This window comes from Symphodus melops (genome assembly GCF_947650265.1).
Source record: "Symphodus melops genome assembly, chromosome: 11".
Lineage (NCBI taxonomy): Eukaryota > Metazoa > Chordata > Actinopteri > Labriformes > Labridae > Symphodus > Symphodus melops.
Window position 1 is genome coordinate 19,539,251 of NC_136701.1, and position 11,102 is coordinate 19,550,352.

General features: G+C 39.7%; 1 protein-coding gene across 2 annotated transcripts; it reads right to left on the reverse strand.

Annotated features, from left to right (window-relative positions):
* Positions 1-465: 465 nt before the first annotated feature.
* On the reverse strand, positions 466-9,001 carry tmem135 (transmembrane protein 135). 2 transcript variants are annotated; one of them, XM_079355238.1, is made up of 15 exons: positions 8,802-8,999; positions 8,246-8,373; positions 7,324-7,416; positions 7,070-7,103; positions 6,895-6,960; positions 5,985-6,031; positions 5,841-5,882; positions 5,567-5,743; positions 5,392-5,461; positions 5,137-5,304; positions 3,964-4,027; positions 3,768-3,844; positions 3,443-3,541; positions 3,286-3,353; positions 466-2,411 (listed from the first exon to the last, which is right to left on the reverse strand). In XM_079355238.1, the coding sequence occupies exons 1-15, from the start codon at positions 8,937-8,939 to the stop codon at positions 2,276-2,278; spliced, it is 1,407 nt and encodes a 468-aa protein (XP_079211364.1). In that variant the 5' UTR covers positions 8,940-8,999; the 3' UTR covers positions 466-2,275. The 2 variants fall into 2 exon arrangements, with proteins under 2 accessions (XP_079211364.1, XP_079211363.1); XM_079355237.1 differs by having other exon boundaries at positions 5,841-6,031; positions 8,802-9,001.
* Positions 9,002-11,102: the final 2,101 nt, after the last annotated feature.

Genomic DNA, 11,102 nt, shown 5'->3' on the forward strand with positions numbered 1-11,102 from the left:
GATTTCTTCTTCGCTTACGCTTGTGATGAACTTGAACTCTTCACTGCCTCCATGAGACAGATTACAGATGCTGCAGTCTCGTACACTAGTATAAGCAACCTTGGAGAACATTAAAAAGAAACTCTTTGGAAATCTTGTCCAGGCAATTTACCAGAGGTGGCCAGCATCATAAGGAGTTGATTTAGGCAAAAAAAAAAAAAAAATCTCAAAAAATGACATAGGCTATTATTTTAAGGTGATGAAATCTTAGTGGTGACAACTCTTTATTCTTAATTTGTTAACCAGATAAGGCCAAAAAGAAAACCAGAGCAGCACGCAGCCATGAGATAAATCATTAACTTCTATTGGTTGCTAGGCCTTGTCCTTAGTGAAGACCTAATCCATAAAGTTTGTTCTTTGGCTTGGCCTTCAAGTTGAACGACGAATGAGATCAAATTAAACACAGAACACAAACATCTCAAGCACTTAAATTCAAACATCTTTTAATAAACATCCTTTAACATAAAACAGAAACATTTGCAGAGTTGTAATATAATCCTGTGAGATAGATTTAGCTAACATTTTTTTTATATTAAATGTATACTCTTGTTCGGAGGTCAGTTATGTCTAAAGCTGGGTTGAGTTTGAAGATTAAAAGTGAAACTGAAAGTAAACGAATAAAAAACGTTTGACATGTGGAATGAAGTGGTCACTCACTCACTGTGCGATAGATACCACAGATGCATGAAGTGTCATTTTGCATTGAGAACAGAAGCACAAAACTAACCCTGTTAGTTCATTCGCTGCAGAGCCACTGTGATTTACGAGAACATGAAATATATTTTAAAAGATCTTTCAGTCAGATTCCTTAATCTCTCTCAGCAACAGAAATCATGAAAAAAAGTTAACAGGATGAGCTGTGTGATTGTGATTGAAAGGAATAGATTGCATGTTGCCCATACGCAAACTCTTCTGTAAACGTTTCAGTCCACGTGTAGGGATAGGGTTCACTTAGTGAAGATGTAACACAGACAGCCAACAGCCTTCGATGAGCTCCAGTGACCCAACAACCAATTGGACAGCACTGGTCTTTGGATGTGTCCTGCATGTGTGAGTGAATATTAGTGGTCATTTTTTAACCCAAACACCTCAAAAGAACAAAATAAAGGATGGATCACATCGACAGAAGCAATGACTTTTTTGACAATTAGTTAAAACATGATATAATGTGGCTTATAGCCTTCATTTTAAACACCATTTGAGGATTTTTTCTGCTTTTGCATTAGATAGATTTTCAAAATAAAAGTCATTGTCATTCGAGGAAATCATCTCGTCCATCGCATAACAGTCTGGGCTGTTTCATGTTAAACAAAATTCAGCCCATATACAACATTAACAACTTCTTGTGAAATTTAAACATGGTACTCCATGCTTTCTTTTTACCCCATTTAAGATGTTTCCTTCTATTGTATCGAAAATCCAACAGCAACTAAAGGTGGAGATTTAAAAAAAAAAAAAAAAAGCTAAACTACATTCTGAAATGCATCTTCTCCCTCATATTTTCTCGCCATGAAGCACAATCTACACAATATATTATTTGATAAGGCTACATATTCCGTCTCACACCCGGTCTTAAAAACACATTCTGAAATGATCTCAGATCAATGTCAAAAATCAGGAGTCCCTCTCCAATCTCCCCCCCCCCCCCCAAAAAAAAACGATTAGTTGGCGAGTTTCATCCTGTGATGTGAAGCGAGCGTCCAAGTAATGAACTGTCAGCACAAACTTAAATGTGCCAACAAAGGGAATTTTGTGCAATCACAAGGGAAATCAGTTTTAATGTGCAACCAACCAATTAAGTTTCACCTGTGACACTGTGGGGCAATCTGAGCTCGCCCTACCGTCACTGCGATTCTGATTTTGTTTGTTAGGGACGGCTGTCTTTTTACTAGTATTTGTCTTGTAGGCTTCATTAGGACTAAAAATAATTCCACCATTTGTACATTTCAAAAATCACGTTTCATCTATCCCACCAGTTACTTGTATCCATAGCAACCCTGTCTTTAATCCAACCTATAAAACTTCAACACATTCAATGCTCCTGACACCACATCCTGCTTTTGACAGATCTTGGATCTTAACACCCTCCACAGAATATCCAATCTCTTCACATCATTACTTCTTAACTGTTATAACACCTTAAAAAATTTTTTAAATTACTCAGGAAAACAAACCGAACAGTCTGACTTCCTGCTGAGGTAACCCTAAAAACGCCTGTGAGAGCTCTGATCCCAAATCATCCGAGTGTGAAGTCGGCTCCCGGTGGAAGCACTGTGGTGAAACGAGGGTCCAGTTTGGGCACGAAGCCTTTAAAGTCCCTGGAGGCCTGAGTCCCGAACACGTCGAGCAACTGTCGGTGCATCAGAGCAAACCTGGGAGAGGAGACACAAGATCACCCGTGTTATCAAGAGACAGCAGTGATCCACACTGTCCCCCCGACTTCTCACTGAATCAAACAAGAAAGCACAGTGACGCTAACGTGCAACATAAAGGCACAGAGGGCTAAAAGGCTGGAGCCACATTTAGCACAGCGCCACCTATAGTGAACTCCTGATACCAATGTTTTAATAATAACTTGGCTGATAACTGACTCCGATGGGTTTTTTCTTTAGGATTCTTAGTGTTGTTTTTTTATTTATTTATTTATTTATTTTAAAGGAACTATGTGATTGGATTTAGCTAAACTGTTTAGACATCCCTCCTCTAGAAAGGTCAAAGTTCAATTTCTGTCACATTTGACCTTGGAAAAACAAATCAGAGTTTGTCCAACAGTCGACTTCCTCTTCTGCCCAATAACAAAACGCCTCTTCTCTGAACCAGCTGTTAGCTTTACTAACTAACCGCATTAACTCGATTGCAACACATTACATAAACATCGGCTTCTGACACTCCACAATATTTGCCGTCTGACTGATATCCTGCTAACTGGGCAGATGTCGACAGATTCTGATGTTCAACAGATCCTTATGTTATGCTGTATCCGGTCGTATTGGAACTTTGGAGTCGCATTTAACAAACCTGCTGACAAACAGTAAACTCACTTTAAATTCAGTGCCATTAACAACACAAAGTATGAAACATGTTTTAGCCGTATTAAATAAAGTCGAGTTTTCTCTCTTCAAAGCATTCAGAAGAGAAAAAACTTGACTCCTCTTTTAAGAGAGCAGATTCAAACTAAAGAAAAGGCGTCAAACACATTTTGACAGCTGACGGATTAGATGAAGGTGTAACGTTTGTTTTTCCTACCTGCCCTTCGTCAAACGCAGCAGGAACTTCCAGTATGTAGGTCTGAGGTTCTGCACCTCCATCACAGCCTGTGAAACAGTAAAGAGGCAATAAATACATCTACTTCCTCAGCGAAAAAAGAAAAAAAAAAGAGAATCAAATAGTATGAGGAACTTACAGCTTGGAAACAGATAGCAGTGGAGATGGCGTACAGGACAGTGTCTGCGTGGGGAAAGTAAGGAAACCGTCCGGCCTCGATGCCCTTAAAGTACATTGTCTAAAAACAGAAAAACACATACTGTGGAATGATCACATGTGCAAAATGGATGCGTTTCAGATAAGACTAAAACATTCCTTTAACTGTTGAGATAACAACCCGTCATTATCCGTAAGTCCTTTCACAGATTCTTTGCATGCAGGTGCACTGATGATTTCAGAGCACTGTTTGTCTACTCTTCACAGAGGGATCGATACTTCCACAACACTCTTTCTTTGGCTCTCACCTCCACCAGCTTAGTGAACAGATACATGGATATGGTCGTGCTTTTGTAGAAGAACATTGAAGTGCCAGCCAGGAAGCCTTGAAGAACGGAGAGCAGAAGAAAACAGGAAATCATCAAACGGACGTAATCAGCCGTGACATGGAAGGAGGATTGCTCTTTAGAAATCTGATTTCACCTCTCTTTCTCTCTGACTTACCGGCAATCAGTGCATTGAGTTCATCGTCGATGTTTCGCACCCAGCGCAACAAACAGCTCGCTCCCTGGGTGAAAGACGAACAGAGAAAGTCACACTTACATGACAATATAAGTGATAATAAGCTTGGATAAACACTGGAGATACGGGATCACATGATATGGTGTTACCATCTGCTACTGGAGTATTTACTTTTTGTATTTATTTCTAATATTTGGATTCGGATTAATTACGGTGATGTTTTATAAATGCGTGCTTCAGATTCAGATTTCAAAACAAATCTCAGCATCCTTACTCAACGCTGTGCTCACTGTGCTACCTGGTCGACGTTGTCTAAACGCAGACAGAGTCATCAGCAGGTCGTTATTTATAAGGCTTTACTTGATGTGTTCGCATGAAAACTCACACTCACATTAAAGTAGCAGTGTGCGCATCACGGTGTACAGATTCATTTTTTCACTTTACGTTTAAACTGACCATCACCTGAGCACATAGGTTGGCTTTGCACGGTGTTCCCTGTTGGTCATTTATACTCGATATAAGTTTTTAAAATAATACTTTTGAAAAATAATGTAAGAATCAGACACAAACACAACTAACTAATACACATTGGGATTAAAGGCAGGGTTGGTCATTTTCTTTAGATACACTTTTGAAGATTCTGGTTGAAATTGTCTTTAGGTCCTGGCAGTAATTAATAACCCATGTGCTCTGAAAAATAAACGGAAAAAATCCGTCAACTGTAGCAGTCGTAAAAACATAAAAACTTCGACCAATGTCGGCACTTGACCACATTTTATAAACCAATCAGGTCTCTCTACCTCGTGCATGCACGAGCCCACACTCAAAGCATGAGTTGAAATCCGCTTCTGGACCAATGGCACCAGTGCATGTAAGTGAGGGGTGGGACTTTTAAGGGAGCACAGAGGGGAGCGGGGTGGGTGAAGATGGAGCACGGAGAGAATTTTACTTTCAAAATCCTGCTAGTTTTCAAAACATTACCAACCCTGCCTTTAACTTGAAAATAAAAATCAATAATACTGCCACACTGAGGAGATGGTAGACATGTCGTCTTGTTGATTTATTCTAATACTTTGGCAAGGTTAGTTGACAGAAAACGTGCCAGCTAGATTAAAGCTTAAAAGAAGAGGTGTTAGCGGGAAGAATGAAATGAACCTTGTAGATGCTGACAAAGGACCCTAGAAACGCTCCCAGCTGGAAGTTCTCTTTGTTGTAGAAGAGGGAGGGGAGCCGGGACGGTTTGGAGAACATCTGCCTGAACGCTGAGGGCACTTTGAGACAACACTGAATCAGGTAGCCGACACTGAACATCCTGACAAAACCCTGGAAAGTGGAAAACAACAAAAATGTAGCTCATACTGGTTAAAAAGACTGGAGTTTTAGAAATGAATCAGAAGTAGAGCGTCTTACTTTGACACAATAGGAAATGCAGTTGTCTTGGTAGTGTTTACAACATCTGTGTCTTGGACCCTTTTTGCATCTAGATTGCAACCACATCAAAAAAAAGAAAAAAAAAGAAAGAAGAAGTCATTAATAGCAGCTCTAGGAAAATCTACGTGTCTGTGTGATGTTTAGATTCTCTCACATTGATTCGAGCAGCTCCCTTGCGTACGCCACCAGAGTTTTCCTCCTGGAGCTCGGCCTCTCTGCTGACACTTGTCTGTCGTCGGCCTCGATGGCAGCCGCTCTCTCCTCGGGCCTGGGGCAGATGTGTTCCCCCGTGACTGGGTGGGTCGGGAGCTCTTCTTTGCCGATGATGAACCTGTGACGAGATCACGCACACGGCTCGCGTTAACGCCACCAAAACACTGACAGCGACCTCGTAGAAGGCAGTGGCCGGGGGAACGCGGGTAACTTACTTCAATGCGGAGAATGCGAAGCCTTTAAGACCATCTTGACTCCTGCAGTCGAAAAACACAACAGTCAAATCAAAAACATCACACTTATGCTGCTCTTTAATATCACAACCCATCGTTTGAGTATTCCCAAAGTGCTGCTCTGACCTGAAGAAGTACATGTAGAGCGACGCGGTAATGCAGAACAGAAGCACCTGAACAGGATCACAAACAACAAAGAGGTCATCAGAGCAATTCACCAAACATTAACATCAGGTCACGTGACTGTTTTCACTGGTTAGATCGGAGATGAGAGAGTTGACTGGCAGCTTTTCGGTGCCATTTTAAGAAACAGAAGGAAGACGACGCCCGCAAACCAGAAGCTGCTCAAAAGATCACTGAACGGAAATGATCACTGCTGTTTAGTGTTTCTCGTTGGCATGTTTGTTTAGTAGTGGATGTGTCTTGTATGTTATTTTCCACTGGGGACACTGATGGCACTCTGGTGTGTATATAGTATATAGTGGCAAAGGTGACAGAAAGGGAAGGGCACAGTTAGAGGGGAGACAGGCATTCATGTTCAGAGACCAAAACCTTGGAAATGGTATGTTTTTGTTCTCGTTTTTATCCATCAAATCACTACAATAAACCATCAACTCAGGTGCAGTAACGGTTGGAATATCATAGATTGCGTCTGCGTAAGACTTCACTCAGAAGAACGCAATTTGGAAAACTGCCATTACAAGCACCACATGTGACGTTTCAGACCCCGAACCCGTCGTCAGACTTCAGGGCTGATGAAGGGTTAGGGGCCTGCATACGTCAAATGTGGTGATCAATTCCATTAAAGGATCATTGGTGACCTTTTTTTTTTTTTTTTTTTGCAGAGTCATTCCTCCTTCTGTCTTTGGATATATTCTTTGGTCCATTTGTTCGAAACAAATGGTCAGTAACATTGTTTGGCAACCATAAGTGCAGTGCTGTTGATCTTTACTGAGTAAACTCTACAAATGAGATTACAATTTACAACCTTATGAGACCCTGTATAGTCTTATATGACACGTATCTGTCATCTTACCTCTCCATGTTTGATTGGTGTGACGATGCCTCGAGTCACCGCCATGCGGAACAACGTCTCCGTGGCCTTAAAAAATAAAAAAAGATCATGTCATGTGCAATGCATTGTGCGGCGATAGCAGATATATCTGGTGATGGATAACTAATAACATTTAAATGAGAAAAGTAGGTCTTACTAGATTGGTCATGTATATTGTCAGCAGCCCTCTCCTATTAGGCAAACAGACGAAGAAAAGTAAAAGTGTAACGTTAATAAAGACAGAATCAAATCTTGAAGCCTGATATTTTAAATGTTTCAAAAGAACCCACAAAGGTCAGTACCATTTTTAACACTATATTTGGAAAAAGTGTTTCAGTGAAAAAACAATTATGAAGAAAGCAAGCAAGAAATGTCAAAAAAAATTAAAAAAAAACTGAACGGGAATCTCACCTGCTCTTGCGCTCCAGGAGAATTGCAATATAGGATGCAGGAAGTGCCGAACCAAACCCGGCCGACCACGAGTAGAATCCTCCCAACAGTTTCCTGAAGATTGAATTTTACACCGTTAATCCAAAACAACTGTTTTTTGTTTTGTGTGTGTGTGTGTGTGTGTGTGTGTGTGTTCTGCTCAGCTCTCAGTCATTTCCTTTTCTTCATCAGAAAGAGCTGCTGCGTTTACATCACCCTATCCAATGAACCTCTGTGTATGCAACACTGAGCTTTAGTCACTCTCGTGCCAAATGAAGAGCAGTAGCTTGTCTACATGGACATGAAGAAAAAAAAATTAAACATAAATGCTTAGTTTTTTTATGAGCTTTGCAATTGTTCTATGTGGGAGAAAACTCTGTACATGTATTTTTTTTAATAAGTCAAGAACACACAAGGCTTGCTGTGGATGAGCAACACATTGTAAACCTCACTGTCATTTTTATCACATAGAAAGTTCACAAAGCATGTCTGAAAAACAAATGAAAGTGAGGTACATCCAACACCAACACACAGGCCGGACTCTTTTAGTTATTCAAGTACTTTGTCATATTTCACTTTTTTAATCAAAAACATTCAAAGATGCATTAAACAATCTTCTTAAAGATGTAAATATTCGTTTGAGAACATCATCTGTTAAAATTAATGACCAGGTAGCTTATGTGATAAAAAAAAAAAAAAAAAAAAAACAAGCCAGGCTAGGCTACAAAAAAAGGTCTGATTTGCTTCCCTAAAGTAGTTGGCATGGGGAACTTGTTTAAAGCAGCAAATCAAAACTGATTGCAGATCATGCGTCATGTGACAAGAGCATCCAAAGACAGACAAGAGTCATGAAGGTTAGTAGTAAACAGCTGTGTGTTTTTATCTGCACACTGGACTTACTAACCTGAGGATGCAGAAGAAAACAATATAAAGACTTCCATTGGCAGTGAGGAAAGAGGTAGACCACAGGATCTCAGGGAGAAGCCTCTTTAAATAGTAATCCTTCTTCCTCCTCCTGAGAACAGCTGCTATCTGCACAGAGACAAACACACACAACATGCAACAGACATCAGGGACATTCAGGTGTCGTTCACTTTTAGAGTTGCCAAATCGTTGCAAAAAAAAAAATGTGTGTCGCAAATTGAATTGAACTTTGGAGCTGATGGTGGTCGAACAGATTTGAAGGTGATAACAAACTGGTTAAACGAGTTAACTGTCTGTGCGTTGTGTGACTGCACAGCTGAACTTCTTAGATGTTAGTTAGTCTGTGTTACTTCACTATCTTGTCAGGTTTCTACATTCTTTCACTTTGAACCTGAACTTAGACCCCCAGTGAAAAAGTGTCCAGCTAATCTTTAACTTTACAACGCTTGTTCACAACAAGCTGCTGGTTAGCCCTACCTGCTTAGCTAGCTCACTTTAGCTCCGGAGTCTACTTTAGTGCAGCAGATCAAACTTACCAGATAAAGAGGGGCGTAGATTTTAAAGGAGACCTCCAGAGCTCCCTTGGTTATGTCCACAGCTGACTGCACACATGAAGGGCTCCAGGTGTGACCGATCTCGTAGCAGTTGTGGGGTATCTTACTGAGCACAGCCATGTCTCGCTACACAGCAGCAGGGAGGCGGACACGCGCTGCCGTGCGGGTTCACTGTGAGATCAGCGCGTTCACGCCTGAGAGTTGTTCACGCGCACGGCGCTGTAGAAAGTGAAAAGGGCTTTAATGTGATAACGTGATAACTACCAGGAAGAAATTGAGAAGGGCATAAGGACAATAAGCAGTACTGTATGTGATGTCCCAGTACTGTCATCAGGGATTGTTTATTACGTTGTTGTCCTGTCACAACCTGTGGTCTCATGCAGGTCCTTAATTCAGTATTCACAGGTACTGCATTTCTTTAGTATACGTTAAAGAAAGTTACCTTTTACTGTATACATTTCACAAGTCCAAACACACCTCTGACTTTCCTGACTTCCACACCTCACATTGTAAATATTTAATTTAGACTAATTGGAATCATAAAGTGTTGAACTAATTTGGTCTAAGTAGGTTAATACATAGCCTTATTTGTTTATTTAATGTGGTTTAAAAAAGAATGTTTCAAACTTAAACTTTGTGTTTTCTTTTTGTCTTTATCTCCTGAGCTGTGTCATGATAAAACCTTAAAATAATACAGTTTTTATTCATGATACTTTATTGATCCCGAGGGAAATTCAAGTAGTCATCATAGTCTGTTTTGATTTCAATCTGAGAATAAGGATTTCCAGCCTAAGTAATATTTATTGATTTGTTTTCAAATCTATTAACCTTCGACACATAATCAGTTGGGTTTCTTTTAAGTATTGGTAATGGGAATGTAATTTGCAAGATGGATCTATTGAGGAGATTGTGTAGGCTATAAAATAAATGAATGGTTTTTGCTAATGCTTAAAACATCACAGTTGGAAAGACTTAACTAAATCACTAATTCTGGTAAGAATTATTCAGCTATAGGCTCTAATCTCTATCTATATATCTCTAACATTGCAAGGCCTTATTTAGGCACAGGTTGAGGCTTTTTAGAACAAGTTAAAAGACCTATAGGGCATGGGAAGGTATACTTGATCTGCAAACCATTAGCTACTTTAGTATGGAAGCATCACTTATATAGAAAGACTATGGGATTATATTTTCAGCCTTGCAGATTTAAGGCATATATCATCCTGTAGGTGATATAAGCCCTTGCCATTAAAAGCTGCACAGCTGTGTTTGGTTGGAGTATGAACAGAGAAATTTCAGGGATTGTTCAGAAACACAAAGATGAACACACCAACCAAAGTCATGTGAAAATACATTCTAATTGAGCTTTGCTGTCTGTCTATTATCAGGGTTCACATTTACTTTAAAAAGCTCAGCCATGAATTCACTTGAATCTAAACTTGATCTCTACAGTTGTACTGCTCAGAATGGTCCAGCAGGTGTCAGCCATAGCCTTCTTATTCTTCTTCTTCTTGGTAAAGTATGACAGAAAGTGCTGTGTTGACAGGAATGTGTGTTCCAAGGATGAGTTGGCTTAAAAAAATTCCAGTTTTTGTAGAATAGGGATTTCCAGTATTGCTGCAACTGATGAAACCCCTGAACAACATCACAACACAGTTAGATTTTACATATTAGCTGATCATAAAAAGCTATGAAAGTGCCACAAACTGGATCTATTTTTAGCTTACTGGGAATACATTTGTTTTTACTCATTTATAAACTCCAGAGCATGAATTATCAACTTAGGCTACTTAGAAATTGACTGGGGGTTCATGACTTAGAATGTGTTTAACTTCTGGATGGCAGGCAGTGTGAGGAAAAAAAGGATGGACAATCAGGTTGCAGATTTTCTCACTTGAAACTGAAATGTATTCTGGCCACACACAAAAATGACATTAGGACAAACTTTCTGCCATCTCAAGTGTCTCTTGCAGACAAATAAGCAAAGGTGTATGCTTAAAATCTCACATACCCTGTTCTCTTGTGCCAATCAGAGAGGAGCTTTGTAATCAGTGCCACTTTGACTTCATGTGTCATCAACCTTACCTCCCCCTGGAGTGAATGACACTGAAGCATGATTGTACAAAGGAAATATATTAATCAAAAATCCACTCTTAGCTTTTAAAAGGGATTCCTTTTATGTAACTTTAAACATACACATAAGTTAAATTGATGAATTCTTGTACTCATGTTAAGGGTATTAACTATAGGTCTAAGTGACTTTCAAAGACTATAAATCATCTC